The 21,046-nt window shown below is 36.2% G+C and overlaps 1 protein-coding gene across 2 annotated transcripts in view; it reads right to left on the bottom strand.

The window, feature by feature from the left end:
* Positions 1-3,030: 3,030 nt before the first annotated feature.
* The window catches only part of LOC106078737 (glyoxalase domain-containing protein 4-like), a 72,652-nt gene continuing 54,636 nt past the window's right edge, over positions 3,031-21,046 (bottom strand). For both annotated transcript variants that reach the window (XM_056036743.1, XM_056036745.1), the window contains exons 8-10: positions 14,223-14,336; positions 11,222-11,308; positions 3,031-3,246 (exon numbers count right to left, since the gene is read on the bottom strand). In XM_056036743.1, the coding sequence (XP_055892718.1) occupies positions 3,181-3,246; positions 11,222-11,308; positions 14,223-14,336 (267 nt within the window). In that variant the 3' untranslated portion in view covers positions 3,031-3,180. The remainder of the gene's footprint in view (positions 3,247-11,221; positions 11,309-14,222; positions 14,337-21,046) is intronic.

Raw genomic sequence — 21,046 nt, 5'->3', positions numbered from 1 at the left:
TAAGGGGACTCCACACATACCCTGAACTATTTATACACAAAAAGAAGATCCCTGTTGTGAAAACTACGAAATTTTTAGGCCTCACCCTAGATTCCAAATTTAACTTTTTCCCTCACATTAAGGAACTTAAGAAGAAATGCCAAAAGTCATAAAACATACCTAGAATACTCAGCCATACGGACTGTGGAGCTGACAGAGATACCTTGCTGCTGCTATATCGGAGTCTAATCCGATGCAAGTTAGACTACGGATCCATAATATATGGAGCAGCAAGGAAGTGTTATCTAAAAATACTGGAACCAATACAAAATGCTGCCCTGCGTCTCTGTCTCGGCGCGTTTTGTATATCACCTATCCCAAGTCTCCATGTGGAGGCTGTAGAACTCCCCATGGACATAAGAATGAAAAAGCTTGCAATGCAGTATATAGTCAAGCTAAAATCCAACCCCACGAACCCTGCTTTCGACTCCATAGTTAACCCTACAGAAATAGAACTATACAATCGAAGGCCTTACGTCATACAGCCGTTGGGCCTTCGAACGAGAGAAGCCATCCAAAATTTACCCCCACCCATTGACCAAATCTCTAAAATAAAATAGAAACCCCACAGAATCCTCCTTGGCTAATGAATAAATCCAAATTAAATTTATCCTTCCTTAATTTCAAAAACGAAAATATAGACCCAAGCATACTACAAGTCCACTTTAGGGAACTGCAGAAGAGCTACGGAGAGCCTAAAGCTGTTGGACCAAATAACAGCCGACCATAGGGATGTCACCTTCATCTAGGTCCCCTCCCATGTGGGCATTGAGGGAAACGAAGCCGCAGACAGAGAAGCAAAGAGAGCCTTATATCACGCGGTGTCAGGAACCCAAATTCCCTGCTCGGACCTGAGACAAAGTATTGCCTCTGCCACCTATCGAGAGTGGCAAGATCGATGGGAGGCTGAGACTCACAACAAACTCAGGCAGATTGTGGCGGATGTCAGGTGGCGGCCCACATCTAAGGGTCTGACAAGGCGTGTAGCACGTCCATGTCGAGACTTAGGATTGACCACACCTACATCACGCACTCTTTTGTGCTGAAGAGAGAGGGGCCCCCACTTTGTGAGTACTGTGACTCACGCCTCACCGTGGAACATATCCTCATTGATTGCCCCAAATACCAGGATGTCAGGGAGAAAGTTTTTAGAGCACACAACTTTAAAACACTATTCGACACAATGTCGACCCTGGGAAGGTACTGGGCTTTGTCCGAGTTATGAATTGTGAACATATGATATTTACATAAGATTTTTACCAAATTATTAATTTTTTACTACCTTTACTATTGTATAAAATTTTGCCCTTGTTATATAAAGGGAGAGTGATCCTTAAAGGATTACAGCCACGACATGGCCTAAATTGTGCCGATATGCCTAAACCCAAACTCATATACCAATATGTTACAGATGCTTCTTATGTCATTAGTGTAAAGAGGAGAAAGTACACAACCTTGTGGAGCACCCGTACATAGTACTTTAGTTGACGATTTGGTGGTGTTGACTCTAACATACTGGGGACGTTGGGTTATAAAGTGTAGAACCCAAGCTTGTACGTAAGGGCTGACATTTAAGTTACTCAGTTTGTTTATTATTAGATGTAGCTGTATGGTATTGAAAGCCGAGGAGAAATCTACGAAGAGCACTCGTGCATATGTTTTGGGTGTATCGAGATGCTTAAAGCTCGTCCAAAGGCAGTAGAATTGCATCTTCAGTTCCCCTAGCTCCTTTATATGCAAATTGGTTAGGGTCTATGCTGTTATTGACTTTTGCTACAATTTGTTTAAGCATGGAACTATACTACAGGAACAACGACTTCGAAACAGGTATTTGCACATCCTGTCTGCGCCTCCTGCATTGTATTTTTTAAAAATTAGAGACAAAGAACGATTTTACGTTTTGATCGCGCGCGATTTACCTCTGTTAATTAGAAAATGTTTTTTTTTAGCTCTTTATAAAAAGAGTCTTAAAAACTTCATTCATTTTCAGTCAAGCTGTTATGGTAGATATAATTTTTTTAGAGTAAGAGATCATCACAAAATTATTTTATTTTTGATCATCGAACTCAAAATTATATGTTTTCAGGGATTCGAACGTTGGGTTTTTTCTACAACATCTGGTGCAGTTTTATGTGCTACTTGCAGATGAGCCTACTTTCAGGACTGAGTTCTGGTCAGCCTGGGTCTCCTGTTAACTGTAGAGGAGTAGGGGGCAATTCAGGTTGTTGACTTCAAAACTGTTTTTGTTTTGGGTTGTTTTACTTTGTGAGATGTTTTTTCTTTATTGGAATGTAACTCATAAAAAAGGAGTGTGGTTTTGTTCCTAGTCCAGGACAGTTGGACTTTTTGGATATAGATAGAGTGTAGTCATTTTTCAGTCTATGGGATATTAATCTGTTAAATTTTAATTGATACTGGATATTTCAACTGTCTGAACTGAGCTATGTGAGCATCTTGAAAAATCGGTTTTGGGTCCCTATTTAAATTACTGGTATAAGAATTTTTCTAGACCCTTTGTATATATTCATAAGAAAAAACAAATGTATAATTAATTAGCATTTCGTTCATTTCACGAAAAAAGTAACAAGATTTATAAATACGTGTAAGTGAATTTGGTTAGCCATATAAGAAATATTGATCCTAAACTCAATAATGTGGGAAAAGTGAGGCTATGTAAGCTTGAACTTAGCTACTGTGAAGCTAGGTTCGACACCCGACTCAAGCAGATCTATGTTTACTTAGCAACTAAAGACAGCATGGAAAACCTTCTCCCTGAGACCTCTTCCCATGGTTCACAAATGAGATAGGACCATAGCTCTATGAGCATGCTATAAGCATAAAAGTCTTTATAAAAGCTAAAAATTTAATGTTTTATCAATAGATTTTTTTTCGAGGATGTGTTCTTATATCGGTATATGGTTAATTATTGACGCATAAGATTGCCAAACAAAAACTTAGATATAAAGAAAAGGCATTATATTTTAAGATGAATTGAGACATACAATCAATATTCTTTTATTTATTCCTTATACACCAATGTGCACTTTACTATATTAAGACCAATGTATCATTTACTTCAATCAAATTATTAATGCTCCAAGAAGAAGACGAGTTGTTAATACATGTACATTGCCATGACTATTATCCAGAGTTTTTTGATTTGCCTTTTCTTGCAAACCATTCATTACTTTTGTCAGCTGTAATTGCCTGAAATATAAATGGAAAATCATTATTGCTTTCAATAAATGTAAAACCATTGATCATAAAAAGATAGTTTGTATATCATTTAAAATGAAATAATGTTTTCTTTTATAAATCTTTAAAGCTACTATCCGGGTTTACCAGCAACATCAATAATTTCCCCCACATAAATTTTAACAAATTTCAAAACAAATTCTTACAATTGTACTGAGTATTCAGACTAGTCTGATTTCTCTAATATTGAAAAAGTAAGCGATTTTATAAAGACACTAGCCTGACATTACCTGCGGCCTGCGGGTCTAATTTTGTGTTTACTAATCTAGTGGATTGGATTAAGATGTATGTTAAACGTAGCTAATGATCCTTTCAAGTTTTTTCTCTTTCGCTACGAAAATAAAATTAGTTTTGCGAAAATGGGTTTACCCGAAGCCGATACATGATTTGTTAAATGAATTGGATTATAAAGTAAACAATTAAACGAAATAATTTTTAGTATGTGATTCATGAATGAATATAGATCTAGGCCTATCTCAACCCGGCTTCGCAGCTTTCGTAAACGAATGTAGTCTATTAAAAATGCTTTAGAAAACCAAATTTGAATGTTTATGTGATCAAAATATGAAATGAATGGACTATAATTAGTATGTTCATGTGTTAAAGTATAAAACTATCTGTGCGAGGAGAAGTTTTATCATCTTAGAGTTGAATAGAGTTTTAGATCTAGGGATGGGATTATAAAGTAAACAATTAAACGAATTAATTTTTAGTAAGCGATTCATTACAGTATTGACTATTGAAAGAATGTTCGCCAGGAAATCTGTAGTCACAGATATCATGAACTAATTTATGTAAAAAATGCTTTTGAAACACAAAATTGAAGGTTAATTTTATTATATAATGAAATCAATGGATCTTCTTTTGTATTTTCATGTGTCAAAGTAAAAAACTATCTGCGCAAAGTGTATTTCTTAAAATTAGATCTAGATCTAAATCCTTTCGATCTTTTCTCTTGTCAACATTGTAGACATGGCCTAGATCCATAAAATACTATAGCTGTAATAGAGTCAGACAACTTTATTTTTTTTGAGGGTCTTATGTTTGTTTTAGGGCTACAATACATACATTAAGGTCTAAGTTGGTACCCAAGAAACATTCCTGCCAAGTTTTATCAAGATTGGTCAAGCGGTTTTGATGTCTATAAGTCACATACATACCGGTACACCTCACATTGTACTTTATAGTATAGACTAGACATATGTTACCCGCGACCCGCGGGTCTTAATTGCGCACTACTGTCGATATAGTTACTGAGAGTGTTTTGTAAACAATTAAACGAAATAATAATGTAATAAGTAAAGCGAATGTGTCAATGTAAAAATAGTGTGAATGAAGCTATCAAATCAAAATAGCTAATAGGCTTAAATCCATTTTTTCAAATTAAAACATTTGCTTGTAGGTTTACATATATTTGATTAAAATTTGAGATGAATAGACTTAATTTTGTATGTTCATGTGTTAAAGTATAAAGTAGATCTTGAGGTAGACATAGATCTAAATCTACACTAATCTAGAGTTAAAAATTGGCTTTTATAGAGTTCATTCTGTGTTGCGCATGCGTGACCTTTTTTATGAATGAATATAGGCCTATCTCAACACGGCTACGCAACTTTAGCCAACAGCAAACGAATGTATTAAAAATGCTTTAGAAAAACAAATTTGAATGTTAAATTGATTAAAATATCAAACGAATGGACAATAATTAGTATGTTTATGTGTTAAAGCACAATACTATCTTTGCGAAAAGAAGTTTATCATCTTAGAGTTCAATAAGAGTTTTAGACCTACGCCTAGACCCTAGACATTTATTTATGTCTATGGAATAGGCTCAGTAGAGAGATGTGTTAATGTGTAACCAGTCTAATGAAAGAATGTTCGCCAGGAAATCTGTAGTCACAGATATCATGAACTAATTTATGTAAAAAAAATGCTTTTGAAACACAAAATTGAAGGTTAATTTTATTATATAATGAAATCAATGGATCTTCTTTTGTATTTTCATGTGTCAAAGTAAAAAACTATCTGCGCAAAGTGTATTTCTTAAAATTAGATCTAGGTCTAAATCCTTTCGATCTTTTCTCATGTCAACATTGTTAACCATGGCCTAGATACATAAATACTATAGCTTTAATAGAGTCGGACAACTTAATTTTTTATGAGGGTCATAAGTTTGTTTTAGGGCTACAATACATACACTACGGTTTAAGTTAGTACCCAAGGAACATTCCTGCCTAGTTTTATCAAGAGTGGTGAAGCAGTTTTGATGTCTATTCGTCACATACATACATACATACGCACGCCTTACTTTATAGTATAGATCAAGAGTAATAATATCTGACACTTAGAAGTAAAAAGAAAAGTACCCCTTTCAAACCTTGAGATCTATAGGACTGATAATGTAAGGTTCATCAGTTTCTCTGGCTGGAGGTTATCGAGGGCGTCATGGAGTCATAACAACAACTAACCGGCTTTCCCGGTACGTGACGTTTTGGCGCCGCCGTTTCGGCCCCGCCGTTTTGGCGACGGGACGTTTTGGCGCGAGCCGTTTTGGCGCGAGATATCATTTGACGATAATTTAATAAGCACGTAGCTTTTTTTTTTAATGAACCCTTGAATTCCAGCGACTTAGGCAAATAACCATGGTGTCTATGTATAATTAACTTACAGTATTTTGAGAAACATGGTAGATGTATTATATTTTTACTTATATTAGCAAGTGTTTGGTATGTATAGTTGGAGATACCATACAGTTATTAAATAAACCAATGTTAATATAAACAAATAATTGCATCAATTTTTAGTCTATCATCGTTTCATTTTGTTTTTAATTTTAAAGTAATATCATAAAAAACTTTTTTGAAAATAAAAGTGTGCCTCTTAATAAACACACATACACAAGCCAAAATGTTTATTATAGAAAATGATGTGAAAAACAAACACACATTTACATTTATACGTGAAAAATATGTCTTAACACAAACACTCATGCAAAACATAGATATGAATAATTCTTTTAAAAGAAATAATACAATAAACGTACATAATGTATTTCGCGCCAAAACGTCCCGTCGCCAAAACGGCTCGCGCCAAAACGGCGTGGCCAAAACGGCGTGGCCAAAACGTCCTGCTTCGCGGCTTTCCATGTACCTATTAGAGATGGGTGGACTCAGAGGCGCCCTAAAAATCCAGAAGTTCAAAATCCCAGTCTTCTCCAAGATTCAAACCTTAGATCTCTTGATTCGGAAGCCAAGCACTTTGACACTCAGCCACCAAGTCACGAGATTTAGAAGGAAATTTGAAATTTTTACAAAATACTATATTAACAAGTTTACGTGTGTATACTGAAGTAAATTGAGGCAATTACCATAGCACTCCAGACAGTGGAAAACAAATTATATGAAGGAGTGCAACCACCATCAGATATTGTTGTCTTTACAGACTCCCAATCTACTCAGCAAGCACTTAACAGCAGCACCTTAAACAGCCCAAGAGAGTTGACAACACTCATTGTGATAATCCACCAGATGATATCAAAATTAAATATCAATATTACACTACAGTGGATCCCTGGACACATTGGCATCATGGGAAATGAAAAGGCAGATAAGCTATCAAATGCAGGTTCATCTATCGAACAAACAGATAGACCTGTTAACTACCTCACCCTAAGGTCAATGTTAGTCAACAATCACAAAGAGGAGTGGCTCAACCAATGGGCATCAGGAAACACAGGCAGAGCCATGTACAGAGAAATGACTACGCCTAACAAACTGGACAGTATTAACTTCCTCCCCCGCAAAGAACAATCTACAATCTTCCAACTAAGAAAAGGACACACATCACTATTAAATTACCACCTGAACAAAATAAACTCCACACAACTACCCCTTTGCAGACATTGCGCCCACCCCTTTGAAACCGTAAACCATATCCTCTTTGAATGCCCCTCCCTAATCCACCTTAGGCAGCCCCTACTTCCACTACAGCCCAACATAACCAACACCCTGTACGGCAGTGCTGAACAACTGAAGAAAACAGCACACTTTTTTTCCTTGGCACAGTCTGCAAAAGAGCTCACAGCTCAGCAGCAATAAAGCTGGCTAGAAGAAGAAGAAGAAAAAGAGTGGGGAAGGGCGATTTTTTTCCAAACCCTAGCCCTGACGCCCAGTAAACCCTAACCCTATTCATAAACGCGCATACAGCATATATATTGTTAGGTATTTCTGATCTTCTGGCTAAATGTACTAGTAGGCACACAAATAAAAAAAAAAAACACTGCAAAGAACTTGACGACTCAACTTTCAGCTTCATATAACTTTATTGACTATTAACAATTCGTCACTGTAACAGGTAGCGTAGAAGATTGTACAATATCTGTCAGTTTACAGTTAGGTATACTTCGTTGCAATTCCTCTCTTCACTTCGTTGTAATTCATCTCTTCTCAACTTGCACCGAGCCGTATTCCACAGAACAGATCACCGACATACCTCCCAGTGTCGCTCCAGGTCTCCCAAAGCTGAACCAAGTCTTACTCAAGTCTACCGAATCTGAGCCCTACACGTCTTACATCGACTGTATCGACTGTAACGGCTCAAGTCCACTGTATAGACTTTAATGACAGTAGTCCACTCCAGTTAACTCTACCCTAGTTAACTTGCATCGAGTCGTACACATCTCTCTTCTACAGTCTCGCACGGTAGACAACAGTAACGACGACTCTACCAACGACTTCATACGACTGACTTTCACATTAACTCTCTGGCTTATATAGAGTCCCTAATCGCTCCTCCAAAGTTGCACAAACACTGCTAGTATCTTCTGGAACAACACGCGAGGAAACGTCACATCCTGTCTTTGTTTATGCATGTATATTCCAGAAAACACCCGCTGCAGTGTCATATTGCTGGGGTCACAAGTATTGACCTCTATCTGTCACTGGACATATTGCTAGTACCTTCTGGAACAACACGTAAGGACACGTCACATCCTGTCTTTGTTTAAACATGTACATTCCAGAGAACACTCGATCTTGTGTTATCTCGCCGGGTCACACATTAACCTCTTCCTGTCACTGGTCATTTGTAACACTGCCCCCTTCTTAGATCTGTTCGTCCCGAACAGATTCCATTTCACCACGATACTGATGAAACCGATCATCGAAGAAGCTTTTGTGATTGCCCCCTTCTCAGAGATATTCTTACAATCTGGTCATTGTTCATTTTCCTTCAAAGGAGAACGGAAGCCAAATCCTCATTTTTCAGCAGGTCCTCACAAATGTTTTCATCAGTTTTGGTATGGAAACATCGACGTCCAGATGACGACATTGGGCACTCTTGTCGAGAAAATTCATCAGCATTCTGACGAGTAGACACGTCACATCCTGTCTTTGTTTATACATGTACATTCCAGAGAACACTCGCTCTTGTGTTATCTCGCCGGGGTCACACGTTAACCTCTTTCTGTCATGTGCAATATATATATACATATGAGAATTTGTGAAAAAGCAGTGTTTCTCAACCCTTCGGCGAAAAAAAACAACAACAAAAAGCAGTTATGTTGAGGCCTTTCTCTTGACAGCTAAAGGGTTTGGGGGAGCCCCGGCGCCAAAAGCGTTTTCTTGCATTCTTCACTGCAGAAACGCATTCTCCTGACATCCTATTAAAAAAGGACCTTTTGAATAAAGTTTTACTTGAAAAATATTCTGATATGAATTTATAGGCCTATACTAAATTGCAAATACAACCAATTTGCTACTTGAAAAGATAAGATACCCCACAGATTTAGATTAAGGCTTTGAGGATCGTCTCCTAAAAATAAAATATTTGAAAAATAATAATTTTTAAAAAAAGCTAATTTGTAAGTGATACATATTGCTCAATGGGCATGTTTGAAACTTTGTTTTGTTACAGAACTATATTTCAAAGCTCTAAACAAAACATTGGGAAGAGAAATTAAATGGACCCATTAGATTCTACTCTAAATTTTGCATTTTTAGGATTCAAACATAAATTTTGAGTTATAGTCCCAAATTTATTTAACTAGAAAAATATCAGATTGAGTAAAGGTTGGAAAAAGGCGACTAGGAAAAGAATATTTGGGTTCAGAACTCATCTCAATTATACTGAAAAAATTCGTATGAATTCTACATTTTCAAAAACAAAGTCTTTTTAAAAAGAATTATGATAAATTCATGTGCAACTTTATATTTGACCATTCTGTTTTAAAACGTCATGTTTTCGTCTGGTAGAGTGAAAACAATTCATCATCACTCCTTTTTATAATTTCTGCTAATGTTGGCATTAAACAATAGTGGATGGGGCGATTCCATATAAGAATTTGATTTATAGCATATATAAATTATATTAGGGACAGATTTTTAAAAATTTTGTAAATTGTAAAATACAAAAAGAAAAGTATTGGTTTGCCCAATGTGCGGAGTGTGATTGCATGCATTGCCCCTCCCACCTAGTACAACCCTTTTTCATTTTACTAATAACAAAATTTGAGATTAGAGTGTGGTGGGCATAATATACAAATGGGTTTAAATATCAATATGTAGCTTATATTATACAGATATTCAACTAATTTTTTTCACAAACTATGATTTCTCCATAAAAATAGGACCGCCCCCTGCAGTTGATGCAATCGCCCCCCCCCCCCCAACCAAGATACCAGAAGTGGAGCTACATAATAAAAAAAATATATAGTAATTCAACTAATTTATTCACAAACTATGATTTCTCCATAAAAGTAGGACCACCCCCCGCCTCAAAGGGTTTAGGTGGGAAGGGCAGTAGATTTATTCCCCCCCCCCTTTCCAATTGGCCAACAGGGGAATGACATAATATAAAGATCGATTAAAATATCAACAAGTGTTAATCAACAAGTGTTAATCATATAGATATTTAATTGATTCTGTTAACAAGCTTTGATTTCTACAAATAAATTGGACCGTTGTTACTTGAAAGTTAAAGGGGAATAATTAGTATATATTATTAACTTAAGCAATAAATTCTTATACAAATTGTGTGATTTCTATACTAAAATTCACCCCCTGAGTGGGGAGCACGATCGCCCCTACCGCCCCCCTGGATCCACAAGTACATCACACAAACCCCCTTTACAGTTGGTGGCCTCATACATACACACACACTCATATTACACAGATTAGTTTGTTATAGGCCTATCTGTTGATAAATACTGGATCATCAATCAGGAACAGAGTTTAAAACAATAAGGTAAAATAAAAGGAAAAAAATAATACGAATATAGGTATGTTAAACAGTTTTGCAAAATGTTCAGCTATTTACAAGACATAGGTATCCAGCTCCAACCGAATATCATATTTTACTATATGGCCATATCCGGTTCCGGACGAATATCAAAAAGTGCTATCTGGTGCACATCTAGTTTACCCCCCCTCAAGAGGGTTTTGACTTTAAACCCCCCTCTAGCAGGCTTTTAGTTTAAAACTCCCTTCTTCAATATGCAACTAAAGTAAAACACAGTCACTAATAATTTCCTTTTTTTTAACTTTTATATACCAGAAATAATGATTGGCACTGATGCTTTGCCCCACTGGGGGAGCACTGACCCCTAACTGTCTAACTAAAGGAGGAGTCTATACTAGTGTACAAAAAACATCGGAAAGAATAAAGGGTCATAATATATAGGCCTATATCTAAATCCCCCCTGAAAAAAATCCTGGCTACGCCCATGAGTTCAAGAATTTAATTTCAAAGAATATGCAGCTACTACATTTGTAGGTATAGAATTTAATGTGAAACAGGGTAAATTACATATAAATGTAGATACAAAAATGTTGCATAAATCTTGGAAAGTCAAACACAAAAGGAAATAAAATGTTTATTTTAAGTCAAAGAAAAGCCATTTAGGATTGTTAATATGAATTAAATAAAGTACCTCATTTAATAAATCATCTGCCTTAGGATCCAACTGTGATAATTCTCTAAATGCTTCATCTCCAACAAAACAAATTTCATGACCATCCTATAAAAAATAAAGTACATTAATAAAAAATAACTTTTCTATTCTAATAGAAAAATTAACAATTTATATTATGGTTAGGGTAATTTGGCCTCTAGCTTGTGAAAGAGCTTACAGGAAATTTATCAAAGTAAAAATAAATAAGTCAATAATTATTATTTGAATTAGCTCTTTATATAAGAATGTTAATTGTTTAGTATTTTAAACCTTTCCATTTTAATGCCCCCACCCCCCAAAAAAACCCACTAATAGCCCATGAATTATTCTATAACCTGTTATGTTGAATTGGAACAGCCCTCTTTGAAATGCACATTACACACACTTTTTGGCAGTGAATTCTAGTAGCATCTTTCTTTCCCCTCCCAGGATTCCTCTCTTAAAATTTTTCCATACAATTTTGGACTTTTCTTTTGCTTCTCAATTATGTATCAAAATATTTGATTGACTCTATGTTGCTTTCTCTGTATGAAGGAAGGTTATTGCGAGACCTGAGGACCTTGTGGTATGTCCATAAAGTTTAAGTTTGCATTTTTTACAGTGGTCAGCAGGTCATTGTGAGGCTTATTTGCAATTTTATCAATAAAAAAACTTTTAGAGAACATTGGACTGAAAACCAGATTGACCATAATTGATTCTAACAAGATGTTAGGGTAAAAAGAGGTGCAGATGTGGCATCTGACCATCACCTGGTGGTATCAAAGATTAAACTCAAGTTAAAGAATTATTAGACTTAACAAACACAAAATAGAATTAAATCCAATGTCAAACTATTAAAGGAATTCAATATAGATTAATGAATATATTTGAATTACATCAGAAAATTGATGAAGATATACAAAATGGATGGGAGGAAGTCAAAGAGACACTTAAAACATCATGTCAGGAGACCTGAAGAAGTGTTTATAAGCAAACAAAGAGTGGATCTTAGCCAAGACTATCTCAATGATTAAGGTTAGGAAAAAAAATTAATTAATTCTCAATAATGCCAAAACCAGAGTGACCAAAGCAAAGGCATAGAAGATTATGCAGAAGCCCACAGAGCAATCACTCTATTATTAAAAAAGGACATAAAGGATTACATAGAGGAACTTGCACAGGAAGCAGAATAGTTACTTTCCAGCTAGATGTTTAGTGGTGTTATTCAACATCTTCAATTCGCCATAGTAACTGCCATAGTTGCCTAAAGTTTACTGGTTTAAGTGCCAGTTGCTGGAAAGTTTAAAAGCCAGAAAGAGCTGTAAAAGAGAAACAGGGCAACAAAACTAATAGCTTCAAAAAGCAGATAAATAGGAAGGGTGGAATATTTCCAGGAATTATTGAATTGACCAGCATCTGGAACCCCCCCCCCCCCCCCCCCCGAGTAGAACCAGCTATTTGTGATCTCCCAATAAATAATGATAAGCCTACTAGAGAAGAAATTAAGAGGGCAATTACAAAAATGAAAAATGAAGAAGCAGCAGGACTAATGACATTCCAGCAGAATTCTTGAAAGCAGACCTGGAATGTTAATTAGAAATGCTCTGTAAGCTTTCTGAATGGATTTAGGAGGAGGTCAAACCAACAGACTTAAAAGAAGTATACCTAATAATGAACTTAGCAATTGCAATAATCACACTTCGTTCAGTGCCAGGAAAGTCTTAGAAAGAATTAGTCAAGATGACCCTTAGCTGAGGGTTTTAGAAAAAAACAGATCAAGCTCCGACCAAATAGCTACCCTATTTATCATAGTAGAAAAATTGCTGGAAGGAGTTTCCCATTGCTTGTTAGTTTTGTGGACATTGACAACATGTATCATGCTAATCTCTGGAAGTTACTTCAGCATTATGGCATCCCCGAAAAAAAAGTGAACATTATAAGAAATGTATGAAGGTATAAAATGTAGAGAGGTTTACCAAGGACAGTTTAAAAATGTTTCCAGTGCAAATAGGGGTCAGACAAAAATGTTTGTTCTCACCATTTCTCTTTCACCCTATCTTTAATTGGATCATGAAAACATCTACAACTAGTCACAGGAATGGAATACAATGAGCATTATAGAACCAGCTTAAGGATTTAGACTTTGCTGATGATATCGTACTTCTTCCTCACAACCAACAGCAAATGCAGGAAAAGACTAGCTTAGTGACAGATAAGTCATTAAAAACTAAAAAAAAAGCAGAAAAAACTAGCTTAGTTAAAAAATAAGCTGGTTATTAGCAAGGATAAAACAAAGACAATGAAGATTAACCCAGCTAACACAGAACCCATTACTTTCGATGGCTGGAGAAATTAGAGTTTGAGTTTTTGGCAGGTTGAAAAGATGCTGATATCAAAACAAGGATTTTGGGTTTCCTTCATACAGCTCAAGAAAATGTGGACAGCAAAAAAAAAAATTTCCCTGGCAATATAGATTTCTCTTTTACTATAATGGAGCTGAAACCTAGAGAACAACTAAAACTGTCATTAGAAAAGTGCAAACTTTCATTAACAGTTGCCAGACATTATCAGCAACAGTGACCTGCAAAGAACCAGCAAAGCTTCTGTAGAAGAAGAAATCAGAAAAAAAAAGATGGGGCTGCATTGGGCAAACTTTAGTCCTAGAACCAACTGGCAATCTGAAGCAGAGGCAGATACTTTAAAGTTTGGTTACACCCTGAACAAGATTTAAAGGGTGGGTCAGGACATGGGACTAAGGAGATCTAATGTTGGCGCCCATACTCCAATAGGGATGTCAGGACGTAAGTAGTACATATAACATAAGACTTTGTTGGATATTCAGTTTTAGATCTAGAATACATATTGGATGGCTGCCTGGTCATACGGTTTGCGCACTGGACTGTTGTTCGGATTTATCGATGGTCCTGGGTTCAATTACATCAAGATGATACAAACAAATATTAAATATTTTATATGAATCTAATATTTTCTTATTACTTACTGGATCTGCTAAAATTACAACTTGTACACTTGCTTTTCCAGGTGTATCTAAACTAACCAAAGGTTTAAGAATAGTCTGATTTTCTGACATCATGCTTTTTTCTATCATAGGTAACTTTAGATTGGAAAAAAAAAATTAGTTGACAATAGTAACACATATATTTAAACATTTTAAAGTTGTTGTTTTTTAATTTGTATAAACATAAGTATCTGTGAAGATAACCAAACAAAAAAATACAATAAAATGTTCTTTGAAGCAAAAAATGTTTAACCCTCTTAAGATGGAGCATTTTGGCATGTCTTATGCCAAAAAGACGGAGCATTATTTCCGGCCTAAACACTTCTCTTACAAACAAATTCCTAACAAATAAACTAATTACTTTACATTCACAAAACTATATATATTATTGAAGAGAAATGAATGAACTAATATAATCTTATGGAATCTATCTGAAATATTAACATTTATTAACATAAGCCAAGCTAATTTGCAAAAAAAATTTCCAAAAACATTTTGTCAAAGCAGAAGTATAATAAGTCCCATACTTGTGTTTAGGGAAACAAAGAGAACAGCACTGGCAGAAGAAAAGCAAGGCCAATAACACTAGCTCCAGCTGGAATAACCTGCCCAGTGTGCAGCCAAACATTCCAGGCTCACATAGGTCTCACCAGCCACATGAAGAGGCACAAAACCCCAGTGCAAAGCCCTCAGCCCCTTGGATGACAAAAGTGGTCATAATCGAACCATGATGGACGAACTATATATATTGTTGTAAATCTAAAGCAAGCACTCAACAAAAGGTAGGAGGTAATAATAAACGATGTATTTATTTACAGCTAGTATAAACAAACAGGCATGGACTTCAGCTATTAAGTCCCAGAGTGTCTTATCTTAAGTGACACCAATCCTTTTCTAAATACCAGTACAGACCACCAACACACTTCCCAGAGCCGCTCCAGGTCCTCAATACCATTCACAGATAGCACAAAAGACGGCTCTTGAGCCAAACAGCCCAGACTCCAATAACTTGTAGATCCCTCCAGCCGGATCTACAAGTCCTTCTTCCTAGTATCAACATTTCTTCTACTGCTTGTGTTGAATTGTGCTCTAATGTGCACCATCAGTGTGACGCAGGAGCGGAATTATAACAATCTTCTGCCGAATATCCGGCATTTTTTACTATCCGGTGCTATTCGGCTCCGGTCGGATATCACTACCGGATAGTAAACCGGATAGTAAAAAGTACATAATTTAATATGCATAAAGTGGACCTAGTTCCATTACTGTCTGTTATAGAATGTATTAATGTTTATATGAAAACAAAATAATGTGCTTAAAAATAGAGCCATTAGGAATATGCACCAAACATCGTTTATTATAAAGACGAGGCGTGTTAATAACTTAATATAAATAGAGATGAAACTTTACATCATAAATGCGCTTTACATACAGAGCTACAATGGCTGGCACTTTTTTCAATTTGTCTTGACCTTTGAGTAAGTTAGTTAACATGTTAAAATGCTACATTCCTTGACTACGTCATGCTGACCAGACGTCTGTCTAGCTGTGCGGGTATATCTCCAGAGGTAGAGATGAATAACTCCCACCCCCTTTTATTTGTTTAGTCCATCACATTGAGTTTTTTATGGGTGGGTAACCACAAATTAAATACGATGGACGTAGGTTTAATGTCAGCGTATTGACACTCTCTAGTGGTCACACCTGTCGAGGGAACTGAGTTTGTTTACTTAGTAGTTAATCTTTATTAGGGGGGGGGGGGGCTGGACTACAAGAGCCACACCTCTAATGTAACCAGGTATATTTCTAGATGAACAACTCCCTTCCCCTTTTATTTGTTTAGCCCATCACATTGAGTTCATTGATTGACAGGTGACCCCAAGTCAGATACGATGGACGTAGGTTTAATGTCAGCGTATTGACACTCTCTAGTGGTCACACCTTTCGAGGGAACTGAGTTTGTTTACTTAGTAGTTAATCTTTATTAGGGGGGGGGGCTGGACTACAAGAGCCACACCTCTAATGTAACCAGGTATATTTCTAGATGAACAACTCCCTTCTCCTTTTATTTGTTTAGCCCATCACATTGAGTTCATTGATTGACAGGTGACCCCAAGTCAGATACGATGGACGTAAGCACTCTCTAGAGGTCACACGAGGGAACTAGGTTTGTTATGGGGGGGGGGGTGGACTAGACTTTACATTATAAATTCGTATTACATACGTAGCAGCCATGTCTGGCACATTTTAAAAGCTTGTCTTGACCTTTGAGTGGTCTTGTAAACACGTAATATTCCTTAACTACGTCACGCTGATAATCTGTCTAGATGTGCGAGTATATCTCCAGAGGTAGAGATGAGCACCCCCACCTCCTTTTGTTTGTTTAGTCCATAACATTGAGTTCACAGATAGACAGCTGACCACATTAAGCCAGATGTCAACGTGTTGACACTTTCTAGAGGTCACATCTTATGAGGGAACTGAGTTTGTTTACTTGGAGTAGAATTTTTATTAGGGGCGGGACTACAAGCCAAATCTCTATAAGGTTAATCTGGTATGAGTTTGTTTATTATGAGATAGGTTGTCAATCAAGGGTCTGGACCACAAACCAAATTGTTAAGACATATTGACACTGTCTAGAGGTCACTAGATGATGACACTAAGTTTGTTTACTTGGAGAGAAATGTCAATTAGGGCGCTGAACTACAGGACACATCCCTACAAGTATTTTGTTACACAAGCCACGGGTATAAAAGTGGCTTGCAAGGGCATTTAGTAAATTAAATAGTAATAATAATGGCTGATAAAAAGTCATCACTTATATGGCGTTACTTTAATGTCAAAACAATGGACAACTCTAAAGCAGTTTGCAATGCTTGTAAAATAGTAATGTCACGTGGTAAACCAGGCAAACCGAAAGACTTCTCAACCACCACTATGATTAGTCATCTACGCTCGAAACACCCAGACTTATTCAACGAAATGAAGTACGTCTACGAGCTCCAGTGATTCGTCAAGCCTCACACACAAGCAGCAACCAGGGATTAACGAGGTCTTAGACAAAGCTGAATTGTGGGATATTAATAGTGATAATGCTAAACGCATTCACTTGGCCATAGCAAAGATGATTGCAACTGACATGGAACCTTACCAAGTAGTTGAGAAGCCTGGATTTATTGGACTTTTAAAAGTACTGGAGAAAAGATACACTGTGCCTAGTCGCAAATATTTAACAGAACGTGTTATTCCAGATATCTACGACAATATTTCCTCAAAGCTTCGTGAAATGCTATCTGATGCTAAAAGCATCGCTTTCTCAACGGACACTTGGACAGCTGATAATACCACCGAATCATATTTTGGTTTAACTGCCCATTGGTTGAATGAGTCATTTGACCGAAGCAGCTATGTTTTGCATTGTACAAAATTTAATGGCCAGCATACGGCTGCAAATTTGCTGTACTTAAGATATTTACTAAGCCATTATCTGTATTAGATACAAACCAGAAGCGGTTTGTGGCCTTTAAAACACGAGCCTAATGACAAGTTGATGGTGTCAAATACATGAACACAAACATCTACCCACTATACAACTTAGATTGTACTTAAGAAAGATTTACGCTATAAAACCAAGAGTGAACTTTACCTTTGAAAGATTTACATTAGTTACATATATGTTTATATATTCTGCATGAGTTATCCCACATTCTACTTTACAATACATATGCACACACCATCTCATGTTACAAAGATTAGTTTATGATAAGCATATCTGTAAAAAAAAATGCTGTTCATTTTAATTTATCAATCAGTGATAGAGTTTAAAGTAAGAATGTAAATAACAAAATAATATGAATATAGGTATGTTATATAGAAGATTTGCAAAAACTTCAGTAAAACGAGCTGTTTGAGTCATGTAGGTATCCGGCTCCGGCCGAATATCTAATTGTACTATCCGGTTATATAGTACTTTTTGATATCCGGCCGGAGCCGGATATGACCGGATAGTAAAATTTGATATTCGGCCGGAGCCGGATACCTAAGTGTCTTGTTAATAGCTTGTGTTGCTGAACATTTTATGAAACTCTTAAATAACATACCTATATTGGTTGGTTTTATTTTATTTTTCCTTTTATATACCTTTTTGTTTTAAACTCTGTTACTGATTGATTTATTCAAGCTTAACAGTATTTCTAAAAATCTGTATAGCATGAGTGTGACTGTTTGTATGTACGATGCCACCAACTGTAAAGGATGTGTGTAGGAAAGACAATGTAAATAATGTTAGTATATATTTAACTAGTTACTAATGTAAATCTCATAAGTAAAGTGCAATCCGCCTTGTATAGTGGTCGGATGTATGTATTCACGAATTTCAGACCAACAACAAATCATTGGCAAAAAACAAACCCCATTTGGGCAGTTGTTTGAGACAAACATCTCTAATAAAGCTAACAAGATCCTCGAAAAAAAGAATCACCCTTTGTGTCAGGATTTTGTGATTTTACCATCACAAAAGAGATACAAGACACCGATAGCAAAGACAAACAGACACAAACACTCTTTTGTTCCCCTGGCAATCAAATCATTAAATAAGAACAATCTGGTATAAACTTTGTCACATGTAAATTATGAGTGAGTCTGGTGTGAATGTACACTTTGGTTTCTTATAGTTATAATATTTTTTGTTTGGTGTAATGCACAAATTGTAAGACAAATTTCCTTACGGATAATAAAGATTATTATTATTATTATTAACCTGGTCAGATATACCATAAGAAAGCCTTCAGGACAGAAAATAAAGTAGCAATTATACATAAAACACTGAACTATAATCTTCAAATACAAAAACAAAATTTAATAAAATACTCTCTCTAAAACACATTCCTCGTCCCATATGCTAGGAAAAATTTGTACAAATATTCCTTCTTCCCTAGTGCTATTAGAGCATGGAATGGGATGCCTGAGGTAGTCAGAAAAAACAGTGACTTGGCAGAATTTAAGTCATTGGTTAATATGCATGACTAAATGCATGACGCGTAGGACGTAATCATCTACTTTTTTGAAGTAACGTTTGTATTATATAAGATAAGATAAGATATACCTAGTGAGCCTACACATGTAGTCCTAGTGTAGTGTGTATAGCTGTTTGTGTTAACCATCAAACATTGTTTTTTCCTTGAGCATACGCACGCAATAGATTTGGGTGTCAGTCAAAAAAGATAAAACATTGGCATGGTCAGTCAAGCATATAGATAAATTATACCCGTCCACTAGTTAGAGGTCAAGGGTTGTTGTTTTTTTACGCTCCAGCATATTGTTTCTTTGTTTGCTAGATCTAACTGCGGTACTATTATTCAATTTATTTTATGGGATTTTAAAATTTACTGTAAGGTTTTCCGTTATTTATTAAGTCAAAAGAATTACACAATGAAATTAGATTTCTTTCTTTAGATTTTAATACAAGGCAAGGTGTGGCCTCTAGCCCAACCACGTGATTAAGATTTTTCTCAGTGTTGATGTTTGGCTTGTAGTCCAGTCCACCCCCCCCCAATTAAGATTAACTACTAAGTAAACAAACATAGTTCCCTTGTGTGACCTCTAGAGAGTGCTTACGTCCATCGTATCTGACTTGTGGTCGCCTGTCAATCAATGAACTCAATGTGATGGACTAAACAAATAAAAGGGGGAGGGAGTTGTTCATCTGGAAATATACCTAGTTACCTTAGAGGTGTGGCTCTTGTAGTCCAGCCCCACTAATAAAGATTAACTACTAAATAAACAAACTCAGTTCCCTCGAAAGGTGTGACCTCTAGAGAGTGTCAATATGCTGACATTAAACCTACGTCCATCGTATCTGACTTGGGGTCACCTGTCAATCAATGAACTCAATGTGATGGGCTAAACAAATAAAAGGGGAAGGGAGTTGTTCATCTAGAAATATACCTGGTTACATTAGAGGTGTGGCTCTTGTAGTCGAGCCCCCCCCCCCTTAATAAAGATTAACTACTAAGTAAACAAACTCAGTTCCCTCGACAGGTGTGACCACTAGAGAGTGTCAATACGCTGACATTAAACCTACGTCCATCTTATTTAACTTGTGGTTACCCACCCATAAAAAACTCAATGTGATGGACTAAACAAATAAAAGGGGGTGGGAGTTGTTAATCTCTATCTCTGGAGATATACCCGCACAGCTAGACAGACGTCTGGTCAGCATGACGTAGTAGCATTTTAACTAACCTACTCAAAGGTCAAGACAAATTGAAAAAAGTGTCAGCCATTGCTCCTCTGTATGTAAAGCGCATTTATGATGTAAAGTTTCATTTCTATTTATATTAAGTTATTAACACGCCTTGTCTTTATAATAAACGATGTTTGGTGCATATTCATAATGGCTCTATTTTTAAGCACATTATTTTGTTTTAATATAAACATGAATACATTCTACAAAATACATTAATGGAACGAGGTCCACTTTATGCATATTAAATAGATGTATTTTTTACTATCCGGTTTACTATCCGGTAGTGATATCCGACCGGAGCCGAATAGCACCGGATAGTAAAAAATGCTGGATATTCGGCAGAAGCCAGAGCGACTATCCGGTGCACCCCTAATATATATATATATATATATATATATAGTCATGTGATTAACCAGAATGGTCAAGTGACATTCCATTGGTTTCTGGAAGGCCAGCAAGTAATATATATAAAGAGCAAAGGTATCACAGATATGACGGTTCACGAGACAGTTTGGTTTGGTAATGTTCAGTATGGATCAGCTGTGGATTCTATACAGCG

This window comes from Biomphalaria glabrata, chromosome 7 (assembly GCF_947242115.1).
Source record: "Biomphalaria glabrata chromosome 7, xgBioGlab47.1, whole genome shotgun sequence".
Taxonomy (NCBI): Eukaryota; Metazoa; Mollusca; class Gastropoda; family Planorbidae; genus Biomphalaria; species Biomphalaria glabrata.
The sequence above is the reverse complement of the archived record's forward strand: the minus strand, read 5'-3'. Positions and strand labels throughout refer to the sequence as shown.